The 27,374-nt window shown below is 33.9% G+C and overlaps 1 protein-coding gene across 1 annotated transcript in view; it reads right to left on the bottom strand.

Annotated features, from left to right (window-relative positions):
- Window positions 1-27,374, bottom strand: part of LOC149805308 (uncharacterized) — a 471,406-nt gene that overhangs the window by 275,426 nt on the left and 168,606 nt on the right. The window contains exons 52-58 of the mRNA XM_089934018.1: window positions 20,654-20,863; window positions 19,365-19,407; window positions 18,479-18,645; window positions 11,620-11,679; window positions 5,609-5,812; window positions 4,161-4,368; window positions 692-788 (exon numbers count right to left, since the gene is read on the bottom strand). Of these exons, the coding sequence (XP_089790144.1) occupies window positions 692-788; window positions 4,161-4,368; window positions 5,609-5,812; window positions 11,620-11,679; window positions 18,479-18,645; window positions 19,365-19,407; window positions 20,654-20,863 (989 nt within the window). The remainder of the gene's footprint in view (window positions 1-691; window positions 789-4,160; window positions 4,369-5,608; window positions 5,813-11,619; window positions 11,680-18,478; window positions 18,646-19,364; window positions 19,408-20,653; window positions 20,864-27,374) is intronic.

The raw sequence follows: 27,374 nt of genomic DNA, 5'->3' as shown, positions 1-27,374 counted from the left end.
AAAAGAAAAATAGCAAACACAGCTTGAATTTAGGATGAATTTGGCAGAAAAGATGGTTACTGGCTTTCTAGACACTAGAACAAGAAAAGTAGGGTGTAATGCTAGCACCAAGGGTCTAAGGCACTGGCCAAGATGGTTCCTGAAATGTGGGAGATGCAATATATGTGTTAGGGAAGGGAGAAGAATTGAAATTTTCATTGGATATAAACAGTGCAAAGTGCATTTAAATGTGAATGATGACTGCTATAAGAAGTACCACTTTTAACTTTGTAATTAGAGAAATGGATTTCAATAATTCTTTTATCTTTTCATAAACCATGTTTTAACTGTCAGTTTCTTTAATCAGTTATTATGATGCTAAGGTATTCATCCTAGCAGCCAGCCTCAGCAGTCTCAGAAGCTATAATAACACTCAGCTGCAGAGAATATGCAAAACTGCTGTTGTAGCTAAATGGTTTGGCATGATTTGCATAAACTCTAAACACCTTCATGTGAGAATGGTCTTTTAAATTAGTCTATAGGTTTTTGAAAGGAACCTGAAAAGAGAAATGCACTATGGTTGATGAAGGACTGATGCATGTCAGAAACAAGGCAATACCATAAGCGGACTTCACTCAATCTATGGCTAGATAGTCAAAATAATTTTTTTTTAAATTAAAGAAACCTTTTAATGTAAAAATGTATACTGTACCGCATCAAGTTTATATGACTCCATAAATTCTTGAATATCTTCATTTTTTGCCCCTCCAGTTAAAAGCTGTTGCAGCCTGCTCTTGAAGGAATCCAACCTAAAAACGATACTGGAGTCAAAATGTCTTCACAAAAAAACAAAAGACTGCTGTGATTCAATAATAAAAAAGTCATTTTTTTTACATGTTACTTGTCTGGCATTATGAATACAAAGATTATGTAATGTTAATAAAATTGTCATCAGTAAATAGTCCCTGCTGGATAACAGAGTAGAGAAAATAAAAGAAAACTATACACATCTTTCAAACATGTATTCCCACACTGGAGACCATCTAGCTAAAACTGAGTACATTGAAATGAATTTTACTCTACTGGCCAAACAGAATTTCCAGGAATCTATAATAAAGTTATTTCTTCTTTCTAAATGCAGAGTACAGAAACCATTTCTGATATCTCTTGAGCAATATAAAGATGATAAGGATGGCTGATGTTAGATGTATGATCATCACCATTGTTTAATTTAAGACCAGCCAGAAATCAAAATGTTTTTGGGTGAAGCCCTTTTGGATAAGACCATCTAATCAAGATGAGTATTGATAAAAATTTTAGGTAGCCATACTGGATATATGATCACCACCATTAATCAACCAGATATTATAAGAAGTTTTATGGTGGAAACCTTGTTTCAATATGACAATCCTTTTAGGAGGAGTGTAGATAACAAGATTTTTAAGATAGATGTTGTGGTGACCATATTAGATGTCAGATCAACCAACAAGGCATCAAAGAATGTCTATTATTATTCACATGTTGATATGACCATTCATCAAGGAAGAGTAGAAATATATATAAAAATTTCAAGATGGTTACTGTGACAGCCATGTTAAAGGTCCAAACAGCACCATTTTCATTTTGGACCAACTAAACCTTGGGATGAATGTGCGTGTAAAATTTCATGGTAATCCTCCAGGTAGTTTAGAAGGAGTAGTGAAAAACTCATGCTAAATGGCTCGACATACAATGGATGATGGACAGCATGCCTTGTCATATACTCTTCTGATCTATTACTGGCAGAAATAAAAAGTTAAAAATTTAGATATCTGGTAATTGCTTTAATGTACTGCGAGCATAAAAATCAAACCAGTTCATCTATAAATCTATACCAACATGCATGCTTAATATCATTTGTCTGCCTTATGGATTTTGCATAATTGTGTGAAAACTATTTATCAAGCAAATTTTAGGATGAATAAGCTGGAATCAAATTTTGGGCAAAGTGACTATGCAGTGTGACCCTGCTATAACACGGTAGTTGGGAGCCATAGAACCCAACCGCGTTATAGACTGATCCATGTTATAAGCAATCAGTCAGTTAGCAAAAGAAAATGTACCCCCAAACAATTGTGGGGGATGTAGGTAATAAATGCAGGCGGTAAAATACATGCTTCGTCGGCACAGTTACTATCTTAAATTGATGCATATTAAATGAGAAATACACCTGTAGTGAAAACAGAGATATATATAACAGTTTACTTTATTTACAGAACCATGAATTGGTACATATACGTGAATCCTGTTTATATATAAATGTCTAATGTATAGCATGAATAGAGTATCAATACCATGTACTCACCCGCGAACCTCATCATATACATTGAATCCACAAGACAAGTGATTCCATCAAAAATATGCACAGCTTTAAAATTTCAATAATTTTGTAACAGTTCATATTGGTCTCAATTCAGCAGAAAAACATAGCACAATCACATAATGAATGAGGAAGCACATTTACTTTTCAGTACATTCCAAGTCGGTGAAAGTTAATTTGTGTTTTAAGCCACAGTTGGTAGGAAACTTTCACTGCACAGTTAACATGTTCCAGTCACGTTGGAAAATGCAAAAATCCATCAGATACCATCACTTTTATTTAAGTTTGGTACTGACTTTCTTTGAAGAAAAGTTCTTTGTTGTTATTGAAAGATTGTAGTCAGTTTTCTTTGATGAAGGGTGCATGGGCTATTGAAGTCACCGCTAAAGCCCCATTTCTTATTGTGACAGCAACATCAAATAATTGTATTACATGATTGAGACTGGTATTTTTTCCATTTGCTGAGTACATTTCATAACAGTTGGTGCTTCAAAAGTAATCTGTTTCTTTGAAATTTCAGCAAACTATTTTATCTCGGTACATTTTTAAAAAGAAATTGGCCATCATTTGAACTATTCTGTAACTGTCCCTCCATGCCATTTTAATAAACCAAAAAGTAAGATGTATTTTTTGTTTTACATTTGTGGTAGGAGTGTGATGCTGCCTTCCACGCATGCATCTGAAAATTAACAAAGGGTCAACGGATGATAGAGACACAGGTGTTCTGATGACAGGGATTATTACATAAAATGTGAGTGTTTAATTCTGAGTAAAAAGAGGAATTTTACTTACCATCCTCATACAAATGTCAGTCTTTGTAAATATGTTAACTACTAGCGAGTGGCCGAAAATTCGATGAAAGATAGGTTACTAGACAATGCTCGTCTGGTTGATCTCCATGACCAGAAATGTTAACAACAAAAATCAGATATTAAACAAATACAGAACTCATGCTTGATGTCAAGATAAGCGGATTATGATATAACAATGAACTGTTTAGATGGTTTGTCAATATGGACAAAGAATTTATTTATGTAACAATATATAAATTTCAGTGCATTTTATATCCAGTTTGCATATTCCTTTCGTGGGGCCTCTAAATTTCTGCACTCCAAACCAATTGTTGTATATAAAAGTTTAAACAGCCAACAATGTCGCCAATAAAAGAAAGCCACATGGTTTGTTTTACAGCCAATAAGGAAAAACAATCCAAGTTTGCTACATTGGCAAAGACCTATGCGATCCCAGAATAAACTTTTTATATTGTTTTTTCCCCGTACTTTTAAGAAGAAAAAAAAAAACTTTTTGTGTACAAGAAAAATACACATAACATTTCAGGAGCCAAGCCACGATCGTTTTGTATTATTCATATGCAATCTCTTCCCCAAAATGATCACAAACTTTTTACTTTTTTTCGTACTTTTTAAGAAAGATTATTTTTTGTGCACAAGAAAAATACATGTATATGAAATTTCGGGAGCCACGCCATGACCGTGTTATATCCGAATTCATGTTATAACGGAGCACGCTATAGTGGGTTCACACTGTACCTTTAAGGAGCTGTTAACAGCAAATACTGGTGTATGATGCATGATGTACAATGCAATACAGACAAAGGAACATACCCTCAGCTTACCAGGCTTTATGGAATTGTGAGCCCATAATATGTTTCAAAGAAATTGTGATTCATCTAAGTTTTAATTTTAGATTCAAGATATAAGACTTATTGATTAATACATGATGCACTAACAAAATCATTACAAGGCTACAAGCATTGGCACTGAAGTAAAAGAAAAGCTGGGGAAAGAGTCAAACAACCTACCCATTCACAGATCGTTTCCGCCGTCTTCCAGTACAAGAAGATTTTTCTAATTCAACATTTTGGAAGAGTGGAAGAGTATCACATCCATTAGCACCTGATTTTAAGCCACATATTTCAACAGTTAGATTCAAAATGTATGATGTGGCTGTCTCTTTCACTGTAAAATTGACTTCAAATATGTCCCCTATTTTCTCTGTTTGCACCACATCTGCAAATAATTCAGTAACAGACATTGTTTTCATGTCAGCATACAAGTAGTGAAATTTGCATTATAAATCTTTAAATAATTAGTAAATTCAAGTTTATACAAGAATGAAATGAAATTATGCAAATTCCAACAGAAACATAGCTTCAGAGGAGCAAATTATAAACAATATTTCCTAAATAGACATTTTACCATATTTGCTGGCCTATAAGTTGATCTGGAGTATATTAGATGAATTTACAAATTTTGTAAATTTTCCAACCTTCACCCATTTATAAGTCAATGCTGAGTATAAGATGAGGCCAGATCAGTACCTCTGCTTTGTCTTTTCAGTATAGTTCGTTCCACACAGCATCGTGAATTTTATACTATCTTTAACTCAGTGAATGTTTAGGTCAGCATCATTTAATGTAACTAAAAGTACTGAATTTGTTTCACATGAAGTATCTTCAATTAATCAAGTACTTTTATCTACATTTAATGATGCTGACCTGAAAATTTACCTAGATAAAGAAAGGATAAATTCACTAACAGATATGCACATCTTCAAAATGATGACCATCCTATTTCCCAAGTTCACAGCAATTCATTGAAAACTGAAATTAGTTATGTTCACAAGATTCTGTCATGCATTTATATATATTCATCCATCCTTAGTCTGGGGCTCAATTTTCAATGGATTGCCTTACAAATTTATATATGCAATGGTCATCGGCCTATACTACAAACAAATCTCTGTGCTTTTGCAAATCTGTTAGAGTTATTTAACTCTTTGTCCAGAAGGTGAATGCAATGTAAGACAGAATCTTCTGAGTTGCAACTTGTGTCATAGTTCTTTATATACTACTGTCAAACTTGGTACTTTCTTTTTTCTTATGGTCATTATCTAAGATAAACATATCAACAAATTTTTGTCCTCATTCAATTTCTGTAATAGTTATTGCCTTTTGTTTTACTAACAGCCACTTGCAAAAACCACTGATTTTTGTGCAAGCAAATATTGTTGCAGCTTTCAGTGGATTATGGTCAACAACAGAAGATACTTTAATAATAATGATACACTTCTTTTAGTATAAGTTTATCACCATCGTGGAGTTTAGGGGTGGGATCCAGGAGAGGTGAGTATAAATTTACATGAGCAATTACACACCATCCATCATGTAATTTCTTTCTATTTTGACATTCCAAAACCGTCATTTTGCTTTCAGTGTGAACCACCACTAACAAATGACATACAGCTTACCAAATGAAAACCCTGCAGTTGTTTTGTTCCACTCCTTTCGTTCTAAACTGTAGATGACTTCATTTGTGCAGTTGTCAATTCTAAAGCGGAGAGAAACATTTCTTTCTCCATGAATAAAATTATTTGGAATGCAACATGTGGCTTCTTTACATCCTGGTTGCATGGCACAGATATCCCCTGTTTCTGTTAAGTTTGCTTTACAGGCTGTACAAAAAAAATAGAGACAATGTATACATATATATATTCTGTATTTGAACAATAAGTGCTAATATGTACAATACTCATAAAAGGTACTCATGGTATACAAGTACAAAATATGTTACAAATTAGGATTATATAGTAGAACTCTTCAGGTATTACTATCTTTATCTTGTCAATTGTAGAAAGTATTGTGCATGTTTCTGGACAATATCATAAATTTCCAAGGGGTTTGAAACTTCTTTTAAAAATAAAAGTTATGTCAAAAAGCAGAAAAATCAACATGATTGACTTTCTTATATTCAGAATACAATACACATGAGAGTAACATAGTTGTAGTACTTGGAAAAATAAAATCATTTTTCATATCTGCAATGCATTTTTAAAAAAAATAAACAACAACAAAAGTCAACCTCTGGCATCACAAATTTCATCAAAGACTACAAATGATAGCTTGAGGCATATTAGTATGTGCAGTCTGCCCCAAATATTCTTGTAGACCAAACTAATGGGCAAGACATACTGTACAATTCAATCATATCGGAATAATGGCCTTGAAAGACAGTCATACATTTTCTGGAACAATACTACCTGAAGAAAACCACACTCTAAACTAATTATGCCATACTAAATTAAAGCTGGGGTATGTATGTATCAGAGATCCTGAAATCACTATTTGCCAGACATGTCTGGCAGATCAAAGGTTTTAATCAGCATATATACTGACCAATCAGATATTATTCAAATTGTCTTAACTAGTTTATCCATTAAACTTTAAAATAAGCACTCTGAGGAAGAAAAATTTAGAGGGTACTAGGTCTGGTTCACAAATTGTTTCTTTGCAAATAAATCAATAAAAGTGTATTTCACTAAACCTTATTCCAAGGTGACTAAGGTCTAGTTCACACTTTGTTTCTTTGTTGGACAATCAATAGAGGTATTGCAGATTAAGCTTTGCTTGGTTATTTTATTTTCCTAACTGTTTAAGCACTCTGCATCCATAAAACACAAGACAAAAGAGGTTTGAAAGCTTATTCCCTGGACTCAACACAAATCCTATAACTGAGGGATTGCCTTAGAGTCTGTGTTACTGATATTACATCAATCCCTTATGGCACATGGTTTTGAACTATACTGTGCCATGGTATGTGTAAGCACATCATACCATCAGAATCAAATATGTGAAGCCTTGGGCTGAATTAAGGAAAAGAGATAATAGAAAGAAAAAAAAAATTTTACTATCATACTCCAAAAGACTTATTTGGGAACCTGATCAAATAAAACTTAATCAACTAACTATACCTGAAATGCACATCACTGGAATCAAAAAACTGTTCTAAGGCCAAATTCTTCAAGTAAAGTTTTTGGAAATTAAAAATGATTTTCAGATTTAATTAATTAAGGATGAAACCAATTAAACATCGAGGGATAAACTAGCACTAAAGCAGCCTGAAATACAGAACCAAAAGTGACACATTTTCCAGTACATTCAATAATTATGAATATTGATGTTTTAGTTTTGTTGTAACAATTTGCAAATTTCATTTTGATGTTTTATATTAAATTTCACATAGCTTTTCAGGAAACAAATTTCCAAGAAAGACAACAGAATTTCAGTGCATTATGTGTGCATATTGTATGTGCAGGCCCTGAAATATTTAAGTTTCCAACTGAAATATCAACATAATGATGAACAAATGGTAAATGAATGGAAAATGAATGCAGCATGAATGATGAGCAAATGCAGTAGGATAAAATATGACCAAAGAATGAGCGATATACACTGTCTGCTAAAAGCTGCTTTATGTAAGCAACATATGCTGAAACTCAAATAATAAATGGTGAATGATAAAGGATTAATGATATAAACTGTAACATCAGGAAGCGGGCCTAAATTGAAACTAGACGTTAATCATGCAATTAACTCTTCTATGTGACTAAGATTATTAATCATTTGCAATCACTTTAAATTTTATGACAATGCAGTGATATACTAAAAATGACTAGTATATTTTTCAAAAACCGATATCACATTATCATTTTCATGTTACTCATATGGTTTGATCTATCAAATGTATAACATAATACGACTGAAACAATGTACATGAAGCTTAGCAACACAGTATTTTTATGTGTTCTATTAACACATTAGAGAAACCAGCCAGAACCAGTCTATTGGATACCATGTTCCACCAGTACAATGACCAATGCAATGATGCATGGCAGAGCAATATGATTAGAATTGTTAAAGAACAGATGACTTATGTACACAACAATCTGTTAATTGTACCATATTATTGAAATTTGGGGTGTTTAAAGCTAAATGGGGCATCCCTTTGAGGTGTTGTAAATAATAAAGGAATAAAAGTTGATCAGGTTATCTTCTGAGCTTTTGATGAAAATTGGCTCACCTTTGGCAGAGGGGAAAATAAGATGGAGAGACCAACCATAAAAAATGATTTTGGCAGACAAACAAAAGTATTTTGATTTTTTGTGTCATGTTTAATTGTCACTGTATTATTCAAGATGTCTTAAGATGAAAATTCAAGGGCAGCTCACACATATTTTGTTCAATTCATAGAAAATACCAAAATGTGTTTTTACCTGATGTTTAGGAAACCACTGGCTAAAATATAATTCAAGTTCAACAATACTTGGATATAAGAGCTTAAGCATGTGCAGGCAAGTAGCAAAGGTTCTCAGTTTGCATTTTGATTTTAGAAGTATGCATACTTTGTATTTCATTAACTATTTAAAGTTTTCATGCACATAAACAAAGTTCATCCCTAGATAAAATATATCAGTTAACAATATATTGCAAGATAATTCATTTTAAAGTCAGGATAAATTATTCATAAAAGCATAAATACATCATGAATTATTTCATTCTTTTTTTCCAAGTCTAAGTCAAACTTTATTTTTTTTATTGCAGTGGTGAAAAATGCTAATATATTTTTGGTATCTGAACCATGAAGAGACAATAGATCTTGAGGCTGAGACTCAGAAATAAAACTTAAGTTCAAGCCAGAAACTTACTCCATGGAGTGATCATAGCTTGGAGGACACCAGACAGCAACCTTACAAACTCATCAAGAGGAAAACTGAAGATAGAACTACTTTGCAGGCTCAGCACAGTTTCCTTTCATTACAACATCCCAATACTGATACAGAGAAGACAATCTCAATTGTTCATAAAATAAAAAGTATTTCAAGATAAAATCTGGACCAGAAAACTATTGAAAGCATGTTCAGTATGAAGCTTAATAATCACACTGAATGTCATCACTATCACCAGAATGTGATCTTGTGAAGGAAATTAAAAATGCTATTAGATGTTATTAAAAAATCTTTACACTTCAAAACACTTTGTTAAAAAATGTTTCAGTGAACTTGATACCAAGAAAGCTACAGGACTTGATCAGATTGGTACATGACTCATTAAATCTTCTGCCTCTGCTATTGTAGATACCATAACATTCATAATTAATTTAAGTATTGCAACTTCATCTGTCTCCAAAATATGGAAAACTGCAAAAGTAGCCCCTATTCACATGCCTGGTTCTAAGGATGACACTGATAACTACTGACCAATCTCAATACTACCAAACTTGTCAAAATTGATTGAAAAACATGTCCATGACTCATTCATGTCATATTTAATCAAATAATTGCTGTTACACCATAATCAATCAGGCTTTAGACAGAACCATTCCTGTGAGACTGCCTTGATCTCCCTAACTGATAAATGGCTTCAAGCACTTGACTAAGGTAGAATAATAGGATCTGTATTTGTAGATTTCAGGAATGCTTTTGACATGGTGGATCATGAAATCCTTTTGAAAAAACTGAAACTCTACCAGCGTCATGAAGGAACAATTAGATGGTTTACTTCTTACTTAAGAGAGAGAACACAGCATGTTTACATAAATAATGTTCTGTCTGAACCTGGAACAATTAGATATGGAGTACCACAAGGCTCAATTCTAGGTCCATTACTATTCATTTTATTTATTAATGACCTACCACTTTTACTAAGAGACTCAATATCATCTACAGATCTCTATGCAGATGACACAACATTGTCAGACATCCAAAACACAAAGCATTAACTCAAAATTTCTTTACAGAATGCCCTAAACAAACTGGAAAACTGGTGCACATGCAATGGCATGGTGGTAAATACTGGTAAAACTAAAATATTACTTATCTCAACACAGCAAAGAAGGACAAATCTTGATAGTTATGAACTATGTCCGACATGGAAGGATACAAATTTGAAAATGGTCTGTCATGATAGACTACTTTGTGTTCTGGTAGATAATAACCTATCACTGACTGAACACATCAAACATATCAGTAAAAAAGTCATTTCAAGTTTATGGCTTCTCAGTAAGATAAGACATTTTCTCCCTAAAAGGCACAGAAAACTCTTTTATAACAGTTACATACAACCCTATTTAGACTACTGTAATACAGTAATGGGTAATTCAAATGATAAAACCATAGCAAAGCTGGCACATCTTCAAAAAAGAGCATTTGGGCTAATATCAATCCAGAAAGAAAGCAAGGAAAATTTAGCTGGTAGGTTAAAAATATTACCTATTAAAGACCGAATCTGTTTGAGAAAAGCCAAGTTAATCCCATAATAGTGCTCCTGAATATTTACAATCACTATTCCAGTATAGACTACCTGGTAATACTCCCCACCTGCGATCCATGTCTACCAAATAGTATAAAATTCCCAAACCAAATAAGGAGTTATTTAAAAAGTTTCCAATACTCTGGAACTCTGCTCTGGAATAGTATTCCAGTTGAGATCAGAAATGCCCACTCTATTTCCTTCTTCCAAACCCAATATATCCAGTGGCTTCAGAGATGCAGTTAAAATAAATAAATTCCTTTGTATGAGGGCCTCAAGGTAGATTAGATTAGTTCTTAGCTAACTGTGTTACCCTCTTCAAATAAGGTCATTATTATTGTAATTATTATTATTATTATTATTACATGAACTACAAGATAAACAACTCTTCCATTTTCATTACCTGACAATTTACTGACTCATTTATTACTGTAACATTGCCATCATAATTCAGAATTTACGTTTATAACTTGCTGATTTATTATAGTATGAAAAGTGCATATTATGACAACAAATGCACTTGTTTCTGGTTTAGAAGCCTATCTATTGATCAAATTTGTTAAATCTACTACTTTTAAATTTTGATTCTGTCATATGTATGATTTCACATCTTAATTTCATGACACAAGTGAATGAACAAATACCAAAAAGTGAAAAAAATATAATGTAATAAACTGATATTTATTATTATACATTTAACTAGTGTCTTACTTGTCTCATTAATCCCACCCCAAACCTTTTGATAAGCATACATGCATTCCTCTAAATTCTGATCATTAATATGGCAATTTGGTATATAACATATTCAGCAGTTAAATAGGACCACAACTAGAGGCTTATACTGAGGGAGAGTTGTCTCAGTGAGCTGTTTACACCAGCATGTGTCAAGCTGACCATTTTACTGAATCTGCTACATTATGATATATATGCATGATGAACAAACCATTATCCCAGGTAATTTGCATGGACTCCCTCAGATTTGACCCAACTTTTTTCTAACTCAGTCTGGTGTATATCTTCACAAAATATTCTTCAGTATTATTTATTAGGAGAATCACAAAGTCATATACCTTTAAACATATACAATTAAAATTGTTCTATGGGAAGTCAGCTTTAAAATGTATATAAAACATTTCAAAGTTCCTATTCTGTTATAAAATAACAATGTACTTACATGTTTGCATAAAACTCTTCTTATCACATGGACTAAGTTGCCAAAGGTCAAATGAAACACCTGTAGATAAATTAATATAAAATTAATAGCAGTTTTCATGAGTGTGGGTGAAATAGGGTCCAAAATATTGAGGGTATAATGAACCAATAGCTGAAAATGCCTAAGCGTACAATTAGGTCAAGTTGAAATGCATCACCATACTAAATTTCATGAGTGTATGTAAAAAACATAAGTATACTGAGGCTATAACTAATGACATATTGGAACAAAAATGCCATTTAAGTATGAAAATTATGTCTAATTACACCGTTTTATGCTCAAGTTACTTTTCTAGCAATACAACCAAATACCAATTTTTATGTATAGCTAAAACAGGATATATATATATATATATATATATATATATATATATATATATATATATATATATATATATATATATATATATATATATATATATGTTTGTGTGTGTGTTGATGTGTGTGTGTGGTGTGTTTCAGTAGTGCTTTATGGTACAACAGTATAATAGTGGCTTGATGGAACCAACTAATGATATATTAGAATAATGTAAAAGTGAAAGCTTTACCCCACAAAAATCTACATTTTAATATAAGTAATTCATAACCGGTCACTATAGCATACCTGAATTTGTCAGTTTGGGAGGGGGGTTGATTGGTTGGTTGTTGTGTTAAAACTGATAAAAAAACAGCAACATATGGAATGTACTCACCATCTGCAGGAGCAAGCGAGACATGTAATGGAATTTTGGTGTCAACCTGGGCCATATGTTGTACCACAACTATGAATCCCAGAGACAAAATGCCTGAGCTCTGTTGTGCTAAAGAGCAGAAGCAGAAGGAAAAGGCAGTATTTGATTGTCAAAAATACTGCCTTCATGAAAATCTTAAGGAAGAACAACTTAGGTAGGTACATTGTATAGCAGCTGCTGGAACCTCATGGGATTTTAGTTTCATAAAAGACATGTCTCTATTGGTAGGGAATGATAATCTCTTTTGATGGTAATAACAATCCACTGAGAAATGATCGAAGTTCAAATATCAATGGAGTCCCTTATAGGAAGGAAAAGATGTGTTTGACCTTCCATTTTCAATTTGGAGGCACTGAAATAGAAACAAAGTTTCTCTTAGTATAAAAGCTTATCTTGATCATCCACTCCATATGTTCAATTGAAACTAGGAATCTCTATAGGTAGTGGAGCTACTGACAGTAATTGATTTTTTACTAAAAATCCTGGCTGATAAAAAAGAGATTCGTACTGCCATTAAACCAGCAACAATTAGTGTCAACAAACATGGCAAAATGATCTCTAAGTCTTCCACAGATGCCATGTCAAGCAAAAGCATTGTCTCGAGTTCAAAGTCTTGAAAGGAAGCCTCATGTAACAGTTTATAGTGAGTTTTGGTTAAACACAAGACAGATTTTATCTGGGCATATGAGTGTGGGAGACAGGTAACTGCAGCTTAAAATGCTAAATGTGATTGATAAGGTAGGAATGCAAAGCAACTGTTATGTCCTGAGAGATTTTAAGTCTGTTAGAAATGGCAGCTCTACAGCCTTTGATAGCTGATACTGAACATCCTTTGTTCTCAAACAATGATATTCACAGAGAAACAGCTAGGATCAATTTCTAACTGCACCAGTCACAGAAGAATCTCCATATGGCATCATTCATAGATAATGGATGCAGAATTGTTCCTGGTTTGAATGATGCAACTGGCAAGCCAGCCATATAACTTATTCTGATGGATAGACTACTTAAGATGAGCCAAGTGTGAACGTGGAGAATGGTACAGCTGTTGTGTAGGAGGAGTCTTTGTGTTGTGGCAGATGATCCCTTCAGTGAGGTAGGGACCTTGATTGATCTATCAACTGATCTAGACAATCACTGAATCATGATCATTAGGGCAGCAGTGTGGCTCTGAGAATGATATAAATTGTGGAAGTTCTGACTTTTTATAGAACTTTGTGTACTGGGTGCATGCATGGGGTTCCCAGTCAGGAATCTGTCCAGATTCATAGACCAACAGGTACGGACGAAAGTCTGGTTCTCTTGGAATCAGACCTGAAAGAGAAATTCTGTGTGGTTCCACCAGTGAGATGTCCCTAGGAAACTGTATTGGCAGAGACATTCAAGGTTTCCATTAAGGAGAGATAAAGGAAAGCAAATAATGATGTCTATAAGCATCAGGATTTATCCTTTCTGGTTCCAGGGGACCCAGATATGATCTTGACTGTGAGAAAATGCATCCCTGTGTAAACGAAGTCCTGAGGCAAAATGACTTTTTATGGTTTGGTACCGGAACAATGGGAGTCAGCCAGACATTAAAGTACTAGAGAATCAGGGTTCCCAGTAAGCAGAGACAGGATGTTACTACTCCCATAAATTGGGTAAAACCTCTGGGTGTTGAAGTAAATCCAAATGGGAGAATCCAGAATCAAATGACTTCTTGGTCCAAGCAAAACTGGATGTGTCCGTGATGAGAAGAAAATATTGGGATGTACAAGTAAGCATCCTGAATATCAATGAAGACCACCCAATCTGATGGATGCATTGCATTCTGGATTGAAGATGTAGTCTCTATCTTGAAAGATTCCTCCAGAAGAAGCTAGTTTAAGGGGGAGATTGATTCTGAGATGACATTTCCTGTTTTTCTTTTTGACCAGGAATATTTGTGAGTTTAATATGGGAGACCGATTGATCAGAAAAGATGGGTCCTTGACAGAGGGGGTTGCTCCCAAAACTGTAGTTGGTAACTCTCACTCATAAAAGAAAGGATCCACCATCATCCATGATGCTTGATCAAGCCTCTGAAAGTAGGCCTAGATGTGTATCTACAAAGACATTTGGAGGAGGAATTTATGGCAGAATAGATGTTGAGTTCCTAGGGCTGTCCTCCCACCCTCCTTCCTTTGGAAAGAAAGGGTGATTAGAAAACTTCGTCTTTGGGAGTCTTTGGTGACCTTGTTGTAGACCTGATGGTCAAAGAGTAAGTTTAAACCGTGGTCACAGATTGGACAGGGGCTGCCTCCTTGCAGATGACATCTAAGGGCAATCTCATTACCCTGCTTCTTAGTCAATTGTGATGGGCCAGGAGCACTTGTAAATGATCTGTGCAGATGATTCTTCAGATCTTTGGAAGGAAGATATGGTAGGAATGAGTCCTCTGTAGATCTCTGCTTCCAAAGCAGCCCTGATGGACAAATACCTTAGAGCAGTACAATGCAATATCACAATAAATGTGTTGAAGTTTCACAGATAAAGTCATTGATACAGAAAACATATTGTTTTTTTTTTAGCCACAGCTTTCACAGCACACAATGCACATTAGACATCTTTTAGAATACTTAATGAAACAGCTGACAAGAGGTTGGCCTGAGAAGCTATGTTAACTAATGAACAGGTTTTCTGTTCAATAGCTTTGATACTTTTCATCTGAAGGTGGCCCAGACACCAAAAGAAATACCCCTTGTAATGATCTAACATCCAATTGGGGAGGTTTAATAGGCCACTTTAGGGAATGTAACTTGTAGCTCAAGGCAGAGACTATAAGTCTAACGAGACTGGTTTCTTAATCTCTTGGGACACAGGAGTGCTCTTCTGACCTGAAGAGCTAATCATCTTGCAGTGAGGTCCTAGGGGATCTGCAAGACACAAACTTGAGAATTCTGAAGAAAAAGGGGTTAGATGCTGTTTGCTCCTCCCTCTTTATGTGTTCTGGAGTCAGTGAGCTTCCAGATTTAAGATGACTCTAATTTACAAAATGCACAGTGGTTTTCTTTTTTCACATATACACATTGAACAAATGAGACAAAATGGGTGAGTGTACCACTGGCCTTTCTTGTGGCCACACTTCCCCATAGACTGTCCTGACATTATTCTCTAAAATAAAATTTCTTGCAACTGGGAGATATATGATCTCCATGTTTTCTTCTTGCTCTCTTTAATGGTATAACAAACTTTCAGTCAGTTTATATAGCATTTATTCAGATTTTCAGTGGTTGGAATGAAATTGAAATTTTTAAGAAGCTTCTTCCATTTCCTGATAGAATCTTCATGTGCATTATCAAAGGTTTGTTGACACATTTAAACTGAATTTTTTTGTATTGTATCTGCACCAACATCCTGAAGAATCTTTGTAAATAGCAATATTGAATCCACTTTGAAGATCAGCTGTCAGATGACATATAGAGGGGATCAAATATTTCTCAATGAGGTATGGAAATTATTACTTTTAACATGCAGGAAAGTTGTCACTACCACATAGGTTGATCTCCAGAATTCAAGTAAAGGAGATGGACTGCAGCTGGACAGATCTAAAGACAAGTAGAATCCTGTGGCAGGATGTAAGTAGGTATATAATGTATCAGAAAAATGAAAGGATTGTGCTCTAAAACAAAGCCATCTATCTTCTTTCCTCTCTTGTTGATAATCGTTACAGCTCAAAAATGTATTGTGACCATTAAAGTTGCCAAGCAAAACAAAAGGTGCAAGCAACTGTATAATAAGATGGTTAAGATCAGATTCATTTATTGGCATGGAGCAAGCATTTTCAATAGCACCTGCAGTTTGCTGCTTTTTTGTGGGCTGGATCTAATCAGTTTCTTGGAAGTAGAGCTGGGCATCTTGCTAGTCATACTGTTTATATGACCCCTGGCACCAGTTATTTGCTGATTTATTTGTAAGCTGAATTTGATAGTTTTTTTTCTTCTAATATTGGGCATCTTTTTGGCTATACTGTCACACTTACAGGATGTATCTGCTTTACCCTCTGTTTGGTGGCAGCAATCACAAGATTTGGAGACATCAAGATTAATAACTTGATCCTGCTTTTTGGCCATATATGTCTGTCTGGGAATTGATGGTATTTGTGGAAGGTTTCTTCTCCACTTTAGCCATATTTGTGTAGGATTTGCTGGCTGTGTTAAGTGGAGTTTCCACAAGTTTCCTGGCCAGAGGGAAAAAAATGTGTTTCTGTTTGATGCATTTGATGTCCATCTTTTGTTTCTGTTCAGAGATGTCTCCATAATATGAGAAATCATCTCCCCTGGCAATTTGTACTAGAGATTTTCCCAGTACAGGATGATCATTATGACCCTCTGCCCCTATCAAGGGCAGACTGTTCTAGATTCTGACTTTGACTAATGACAGTAATGTGAATCAGTCAAACATTAGGATATAAGTGCTTTTAGGAATCAACTTGCCAATACTAGGTACTTCAATAAATCACTTAGACAAAATAAATAGTCATATTGAGCTTTTCAGAACACTCAACAAGTAATTGCATATGCTAATTTTCTTCACACTCTTTAGCTATCCAGTCAAGCCCTGAAGTCCTTGAGCTGTCATGAAATGTAATAGCTTGGCCAGCTTTGATTCTCATCAAAGCAATCAATGATGAGAACTCGTGACCAATTTCCCTGACCTGAAAAAGTTTCCTCCGCTGAGTTAGTGGTTGGATTATTCATGGTCCTTTTGAGACCAGGCTAACTCTATTGGTTATGACTTTGTAGTTTTTTCCCATAATAAAATACTAAAATATTTGTCACATGTGCTTCCCAAAAAACCTCAAAATACAAATAAGGGGACAGATATTTATACTGATTTAAAGCATTTCTCATGTCAGGGGTTTGCTGACAGATATACTTGAGAATGAAACAAACTTTACCCAACTGATCCTTGCCACACCATCAGCCTTTTATTCCAGTAACAATAATGTTTCTTTGATCACAGTGGTAACCACTGAAAAGTACAGAGATCAATGAAACTGAATTCTTGAAGCAACCATGACTAGCAGATGGATCAGACAATGTCATTTTGACCACCCATCTATTGAAATTGTGGTCAAAGTAATGTGCTGCATCAGAAAGGCAACCAACAATCCATTCCACTACTCAACTACCAGGATCCTTTCACATGGCATATAACCCATGGCAAATGGATTGCTTCCAGTTGGTCACCTCATAAAACTTGCAGTGAGGATGCAAATAGGGGCCAAAATACTGAGGGTATAACTAATGAATGGCTGCAAATACAAAAGTCACTCAAGTATATAAATTAAATTGAAATGGCCTATTTTTGTATTACCGAGTTATTCCACCAGAGCTGCATCCTTTGACCAATTTTCTTGAGTGTAGCTGAAAATGGGTTGGAGGTACTGATGGTGTAATTAATGCATTTATATAAATACAAACGTCACTCAGGTATGAAATTTAGGTCACAGTAACCTCACTTTGATTGAGTTGCTTTTCATGAGATGTATCCACATATCAATTTTCATGTATTTGTGGAATAAGGACCAATATTTTTAAGATGCAACAAATGAATGAATGAATGGGGAAAATGCTCTTTCAGTTCCCACTTTGCTGGAAGGAGGAAAACAAAACATTACTAAGAGCATTTCCTTCTAGGTGCCATTGACAAGCCCACCTGTTCAGTCTTTGGTACTTCATCCATAGTATAACCTGAAACAGTTACTACTAATATGTAATACCAGTCACAAAATTTCACAACCATCCATCTGTATTTATGTCATACTAGTATTTCAACACAAAATTATGGCATGGTTGAAATGTAAGAGAAAAACAGTTTGTTTGTTAAATTTATGCTTGCTAAGTCTTGAGATATATATGTAAAATCTCTCTCTCTCTCTCTCTTTATATATATATATATATATATATATATATATATATATATATATATATATATATATATATATATTAGATATAAAATTTAATTCTGTACTCGAGTCTTCATCAACTACAGTTATATTATCATGGGTGTCTGACTTGCACATCCAAGCAGTAATTAAATTACCTCATTGCTTCATTCCCACTTTACCTGGAAATGGATTATCTACACTTGTCCTGTCACATGCACTATAGGGAAGGTCCACACCTTGATACAGCTGCAAATCTAGAGCACACTGACCACTACTTTCAAAGCAAACTTTGAGTGAAACATCAGCTTTGATTTTCTGCATTGAAACTATGTTGTTCAGAGTGTAACTGAAAAGGCACAAATAAACAGCTTGTTAGGTACTGAAATAGTGAAACCTGTGTTTAAAGGCCACTGTTTTGGAAAAATACCTGTAACTTGAGATCTGATTCTTAATACAGCATCAAGATTGTCATATAGTATTGTGACCTCTGCTGAGAGACCACCTGTCTTTAGATGCCACTTTTGTTGACAGAAGGGGTGATCTCTCAAGACCATTTTAACAGTATATTTCCAGTACCTAGTATTTTAGTTTTGATGATGATGCTGGTGGAGGCTGTGACAGTGATGATGATAATGATGATAACAGTGATGACAAAGATGATGGTGATATTGACAACATTAATATTTTTCCTTTTCACCCAATAATTTTCATAAAATTCTTACCTGATAAATACATTTTGAACATTTTGAAATAAAGGATTGTTCCTTAGATAGTTAATAATATTCATCTTACAAATTTCATAACACATCTTTGCATCTTAAGAAGTATCTCAGAATTGATCTGTCTACCTTACTACTATAATACCATCACTTTAGTGTATCTTAAATGACCTTGACACTACAGAGCTCAAAAGTAGGCTTCCACCTACTGATGTGTAAACAAGGCAACTAGGGTTAATGAGTCAATAGGTTTGTTTGAAGTGTTTTCAGTAGCAAATGTGGTTAGATGACAGATGATGTACAACAGATGCTGGACCTCTTGTCCAGGTGAGCTAATAAACCTTACCTGAGTCGGAAAACTCCATATAATGTGATGATCTCTCTTTTACCTAAAACATAATTTTAAAAAATCCACACTTAATTGATTTTTATAGATAGAAATATTAATAAACAAATTACATTGTCAATAATTCTAAAAATATAAAGATTAAAATGTATTTTTTCCTACTGGTACTTCAGGTGCTCATTATTTAAATTTATGAGAAAATTCTGTTTCAAGAATTTGGATTATCCCAGGAATAGTAATCTGTAAATTTAAGTTTTAATGCAAAATTTACAAGCTTCTGATGGAGAATCTTTATACAAAAAAGTCACATATATATATATATATATATATATATATATATATATATATATATATATATATATATATGTATATATATATATATATATATATATATATATATTTATTAGCCTCAGGGTGTGATAGAAAATACACACTAATAACATCTGAAAAAGAAATTATATTCAACTAAAGAAAACCCTAAATTATGAATCAATTAAGGTTATATCTGACTGAAGCAGTGGATACAGAATTATTTACCACTTATTGTAATGGATCTTCACTTTTCATGGATTAATGTTCAAACAAAACCTTAAAATGAATTAGCTCTGAAATTTATTGAAAATTTGTTCTTGAATAATAAAATATGAACTACTAATTATTATCTTCTTCATAATTCATGAAAACTACCTCATGCATAAACTTATGACTTTGAAAATCTCAGGTTTAAATAAATATGTGGCTGAACAATAATTTAAAACCAAATTATCACTGATTTAAAGACTGGAACAATAGGGATTGCTGACATACAGTAAATTGTCCTGAATATAAATTTTGCATTTGACCCAGTAAACAAAAATTGTTACAGAGTATTCAGAGAAAAATCTCATATATTAAATTCATTTGACCTTTCAACCATATGAACATTCTTGATTAAAAACAAGATACAAAGTATAAAAAAATGAAAATAACATACAAATTTCTATTAGACCTCAAACTCAGGTCACTTAAAAGCTGGTAGTTATATACAGGAAACGTTCCAAAGACAGGCAGTTATTATTATTATTATCAATATTTATTAGACTCATAAAGTTCTATCATAAAACGTTTAAGTTACACTGTAGCACAACAGTTAGCAATGACACATATGTGACAAATACAATTGTAAACATGTATTTGTAAGAGATCAATTATTGAAAACTAAAATGCAAACAACTTTTGGCAGGTTGCATCATACCTAATGAAAACTCATGTAGCATCATATAAAGAAGCAATCAAACAAAATTACCAACCCCATTCATAGTTGAGGAGCGACTCTTGTAGGGAAAGTTTCTCCAGATTTAACTTAAGTAGGTAGCTACATGTGTCAATCTCTAGTGTCATATTCAGGGTCCTTCTCAGTGCATATGACTCCACACAGCAAGACAGCCTCATGCAGTCAGACGAAACATGGCACACAGCCTCTGGTGGCAACATGGTAAAGTTCCCTATCTCACTACATTCTGAAAGGAAAAAATAAAATTTATTCTATAAATCTATTCTACAAAACAAGTCTACACTCTATTATAAAATCATGTCACCATATGTTTTCATTTGTGAGATGGTTCATAAAGTATTGTTTGGATCTATGGGATCCAAGTGGGCCAGATCACTTATTTGGCTGATCACTGCCCAGCAGCCAATTACAAGCTGAAGCAGTTGGCCCAGAAATACAGGTCAGTAGCGTGCTTTCTGCAGAAATTTCTTCCAATACTCAAGACTCTACATTGGAGGTCTTTCTGTTAATATTTGGTTTTCATACATTGACTAGTGCTTGCTGACTGGTCACCAGGCAAGGACTCTACATGAATCTCAGATTTGAGCACTCCCTTTCTCAGAGGACTAGATCTCATTGCTAACAATATCCCTGGGACTAAAAGAGTGGTGGTCCCCACATTACTCATCTGATCTCTTCTTCTTTGCTTGGTAGTTTCATCAACTATCCAGTAGATCACCTGTCTAATCACACAAAAAAGCTACATAATGGACAGTTGTCTGTCCTCTTACAGTGAGTACAAGACAAACAAATGGGGGTGTCCCAAGGAGATTTATTATTGCCACACTTACCTACACCTTGCTTCAACATTGTTCCTGAAACAAAAATTCTGAAAGAAGAATGATATACAAAATCTTCTAAATAAAGCATGGATTATATATATGCTAATATAATTATTCAGTGAAAAGTAACTTTACCTGCATGTTCACAAAGGTTAAATATTAAAAAGGTAGCAATGGTAAGCTTTAGGACAGAAAAAGCAATAATTAAATCAACCAGACTTAAGGGACCACTAAAAATTAGGAAAAACACAGTAGGTTATGAAAAATAGTTAAAACTGAAAAATTAAGTAACCAATCTGAAATTAAAATGTTGAAAGACCAAGTTCAATAACCAAGCATGATGAATAAAGCAAACAAGACAATTAATACTTCACTCATTGACCCACAAAGCACTGGCTAATATTCAAATATGTAAATGATGTTGAATGTTACAGTAAGGTGACTGAAAAATATATGAAGAGAGCCATTCATGCATCCCAGAGATATAATGCTGGTCCAGTGTTCTGGAAGATTCTCATTCACAATAATGGAAGGAAGGAATTTTCACTAATCAGGCGGGTATTTTTCTCCTTAAAAGGTACCAGCTAAGCAATATCAACAGGTATGGTATTACTGATATTAAATAAGCTGTTTACACTGATGTCAGCATGCTTTGCAATAAAATAACCTTTGTACTGATATCCTTTACCACAAACAAAAAAAAAAGTAACCAAAGTTGGCTTCTGAGATCCGCTTGCTTTGTAATAAAAATCACCTTTTGTCTCTGATGTCCTGTCGGTATGTTCAAAGAAGGAGTTAACTGACTGCTGCCAGTCATGTCTATTCACCACCAGGGCTTCTATGTTCTATGTGTTTGGCATCTGTGGTTACAATTAATACAAAGTATCATTGACATCTGCGGGTAAATAGTAAGGATAACTTTGTAACCCAAGCTGGTGAAAAGATTATCAATTACACTTAAGTGAATGTGTTTTCAAATGATCATTTTTATTTGCGACATATTGTCATAAGTAGACCTGGATATAATTCAATCTTGATTATTTTGCACCCAACACTGTGTCATGCGTGAATGGCGTCTTCAAGATATCGATTGACTATTTCCCTCTTGTTTGCGATTTTTTTGGCTCCAATTTTCAGTCGGATAACATGTTCAAACTTTGGAGCACAACCACACACAACTGCTTCTCAATGTTCATGTGAACAACGTGGTGTGTGGTATTGGACATAACTGATACACGCTACAGTATGGAATCCTACGCTTACGGATTTCGTGGAAATATTTTATTCTTAAATGCTCATGTTGAAAAAAGGAATAAATGATAACAACACAAGGTTAGTTTCTTTTTCTTTTTTTTTATCAATTCAATATTTTATTTTTCTATTTTATTGCAACGTGCAGTGGGGTGGGGGGAAGCACAAATGCAATACAATTTTATTTTGTGTCTTAAGTCTTGGGACATATGACCAAAGTGAAAAAATGTTTCACCATAAGATCTGGGACAGGAAAAAAAATAATTATTTTATCGTGTCCCAACATATGCGGTAAATATGGTACACACTTTTATTGAGGTTAATACTTCAGGAGGTATACTTGATGTCAGGTATGTTTGTCCAATATGCAACTGGCACAATACCAGCTCATCTCTCAGATTTGTTCTATATGAGGGATACCACTCACCAATAGTGGATTTGATGATATTAAGTTTTCTTGTGGAGTTTTCATTCTACATATTTTGCCAAGTAAAACACGCTGATCTATACAATAGCTGAAATCAGTATAAGGAATCTTCCAAAATGGAAATTGGTGAATGCAGGGCAGCTTTGTGCTAAGGTGACATGACAGTTGTCAGTACAGAACACTCTTCCCAGTCTGTATGACAGCATGTTTCTTTAATATCAGGGATATTAATGGTCGTCACATTTAAGATTCTGCCAGGTTTCCAATGTGGAATCGAAATCCTAAATGATGATGAAATTTCAATGTAGTTCAAAGTTTTGAGTCTTGCTGTAAATTTCCAAAGTAAAAAATATTGATGCCCATCCAATACATGTATCTGGTTTGAATGGGTAGCATGGAATGGAATGTTGCAATGGCAACTCCAACTTTGTCTTCATCTTTTGAGCCGTCTGTATAGAGGGATGCATGGCTAGATATGTATAAGAGACCCTGATTTCATTGAATTTACTTTGAAACAGGAGAGGATCAGTTGCAGACTTTCTGAATTCGTAAAGGTCAAATATTGTTTATGAGATTTTAGTAATCATAGTGGCAATTTGGGAATGCAGAAATTTTTAATATTTAACATTGAGTTTTGCATTTAAAAGTAAGGATGAATTCAAAAGGTGAAATGATGCTTGGTTTCTAAAAGTATAAGGTTTTGTATCAGGGGCATAAACACTGTATCAAATGAAGGGTTTAGATTGATTAGGAGATCCAATTTTAATTATCTGAAATAAAGTTATTGTTTGTTTGCCACAGCATAGAGGCTTCCTAAAGGGGCAGTTCTAAATGCATCGAGACAATATCTAAGTACCTGACTTTGTATCAGATCAAGCATCAGCAGGTAAGATTTACAAGCTGATCTGTTCAAAATCATTCCATAGTCAAGTTTAAATCTTACTAATGACTTGAATAACTGAAACAAGATGTTCTGATCTGCTTCACAAACAATGTTTGCCGTGACTGGGCTATTTTTGTACATTTGTCCATGAGGTATGTAAAATGTGGAAGAGAAGCTAGTTTAAAGTTGAAAATAACTCAAAATAGTTGCTCTTCCCAGGAAGAGGAATAAGACAACTATTAATATAGAGCTTTGGGTCATCATGTCCATGAGGTATGTAAAATGTGGAAGAGAAGCTAGTTTAAAGTTGAAAATAACTCAAAATAGTTGCTCTTCCCAGGAAGAGGAATAAGACAACTATTAATATAGAGCTTTGGGTCATCATGTCCATGAGGTATGTAATATGTGGAAGAGAAGCTAGTTTAAAGTTGAAAATAACTCAAAATAGTTGCTCTTCCCAGGAAGAGGAATAAGACAACTATTAATATAGAGCTTTGGGTCATCATGTCCATGAGGTATGTAATATGTGGAAGAGAAGCTAGTTTAAAGTTGAAAATAACTCAAAATAGTTGCTCTTCCCAGGAAGAGGAATAAGACAACTATTAATATAGAGCTTTGGGTCGTCATGGATATGAGGTTATTGGCAGAAATGCATACACTGAAATTTTTATTTTGAAAATTTGAACAAGTTTTTTTCTGCCCATTTTGGAACTTTGTTTATGCCAATTTGTAGTCGATGTGCAAGAGTGTGCATTCTTTTTAATCAACAGTAAATCCAAATATCATCAGCATATAATGAACAGTCAGTTCCTGCATTAAGGCATTTCACTATAGTGTTGATTTTGATGTTGAATACAGTAACTGACAATATGTCGCTCTAAGGTTCACCCATATACTGTCCATAGCTTATAGAAAGGGTGTAGTGCACCGTAACTCGTAAATTTTTACCTTCCAAAAATTGAAGATGAAATTAGGTTGGCAGGACTTAACACCAACACTGAATAGGTCATTCATTATGCCATACTTCCATTAAGTGTCAAAAGTTATTTCCATGTTGAAATTGATGGCAACTACATTTCTTTCTGAATAAAAGCTTGTCTAATAAATACTTTAACTCTGTCAAGATGGTCATTTGTGCTTCTGATGTCTGAATCCACAATACAAATCAGATTACAACAATAACAACAATAACAATAATAATAATAATAATAATAATAATAAATGCTTTATTTAATGATGGTAACTAAGTTTGCATATTATACAAATAATATTCTCTTCTCCCATGAGGAACTGAATGAACAAACTGTTGGGAGGATTAGTTTTGGTGCTTTCCATGTTTGGGTACTGGTATCATCATTGTTTCTTGCTGAGTCAGCAGGATACTGCCAGTTTCCCAAATTTTATTGCAAATTTAACACTGTTTTTACAGTCTTGTACAGGTTTCAGAAATTGATAGTAGATATCATCTCATCCTGCTGAAGAGTCATTTTCTCTTGTAACTCTTTGAAAGTTAAAGGTGATAAACAAGTTTTAGTGTGTTTAGGGTTTAAAGGCATGTCAGCACAACCCTTAATATATAATGCTGATTAAAAGTTCAAATCCAAAAGTGAAAATTTATTATTAAAAAAACTGAGGAAACTGAGCCAAAGAAATAAGGTAAGGATGTTCAAATATCTGAAAAAAGTACAATAAAATAAATAATAAAAGATAATGGTTTTAAAACAATCCTGTAAGTTTTAGTCAAACACTGATTTCCAAACTGCATTCTTTTCAAAGGCCAACATTTTGTTTCTGGTGGTAAAGCATCAGAAAGCTCCTTAATTGAGTTCACATCTAAATCCTTAGGTCTTACAGGGTGGAAGTAAAAGAATCCACAAAGAAACAGAAAAACATTTCACTAATGAATTTAAAGATCCATTACTTCCAAGCTGCTGCTCATTTTCCAAGATCAAAATCCTTTCATATGATACTATAGGATCAAAATATTTGTAGACAATTTATCACCCCTTTCAAGTTGTATTATTGTTCTTGTCAAGGCAGACAAACTCTTGCCATTAATATGAAGACAGCACTGGTACACCTCTCCCTCAATAACATGCACACAACTAAGTCCAAAATCATAGACTATAAGTGAGGGTACAAGTTACTGATAGACCTCACAACAATTAAGAAGGGGATGCCATCCCGACTGGACATTGAGAAACTAAAATGGTTGGGGTGGATAATGGGGCTGTTTAATGGCTGAATACTTGTTTTATAATTGTGTTAGGAATTATTGTCAAATAAAGAACATTTTCTAATTTAGTTGTTTACTTTTTACATAAATTATCTTTTCTTCAAGATACACATCTCCAGAAAGATTTTTAACAACATTACTCCAAGAGGTTTCAACAACCATCAGTGACATAATGATGCCATGATTTAATTGCAAGTACTAGTGAAACTTCTTCTTATCCTTAAGGAAATCTCTGGAATTTTAAGTTCACTAGAAACTCTGGAACTTGGTTCTCCATAAGGAACTGTATCTGTGAAACAAAGATTTTTATTTCTCCAGATACTTATTTTGCTTGGATTCCTTACTGCCTTTGATCACATTTGTGAAAAAGAGTAGTCTAATGTAAGGTAGTTAAATTATATTACTTGCATATTAATATTTATAAGTGTCTGATTGACCAATTGAAATGAGTTGATATGAAACAACTGTGACACTAGCTCTTAAGCAGGTAGGATTTGCATATCCTTTTAACTTTTATTCCACCCTCTTTATCTGACATGTTATACAAAAGAAGTACTTAATGCGATTTGCTTTTAACCGAGTTTAACAATACAACAAATACCTCTGCAAGTCAGAAATCAAAACACAGCACTTAATTAGATTCCCACAAAAACATTTTCTGACATAGCTGTGACAGTAGATTGACATTATTCATGTCTGAATAAAAGTGGGCATATTGTATTCATGACTACACCAATACTGAATTAAAAAAGAACAAAAAGATAAATTTCACTAATGGCAAAACTTATTTAATTGGTGTTTATTTATTCAAGTGTTGCCACCAGTAGGCATTAGTGACATTTTCATTGATCAAAATTTTGTTGAATATTGCTATTTACAGTGTACTGAGAATGTTGTTTAGAAAAAAAATTAAAGATCATTTATGACTTCTTATGAAAAGTTTAGAACGTTATAATGTTAATTCATATTCCTGGGAATAAACTATCATTTTCAACAAAAAAAAGCAATATACCAAAGTCTGATTTACCAATTTTTAAAAATGATTTTCCTCATGTTCAACAAACAGAATAATTCTGTGTTTGTGATTTGAACTTTTAACATAACTTTAATAATTTTTCA

This window comes from Sinohyriopsis cumingii, chromosome 2 (genome assembly GCF_028554795.1).
Source record: "Sinohyriopsis cumingii isolate HCF-2022 chromosome 2, ASM2855479v2, whole genome shotgun sequence".
Lineage (NCBI taxonomy): Eukaryota > Metazoa > Mollusca > Bivalvia > Unionida > Unionidae > Sinohyriopsis > Sinohyriopsis cumingii.
Note: the sequence above shows the minus strand (reverse complement) of the source record. Positions and strands in the feature narration are given on the sequence as shown.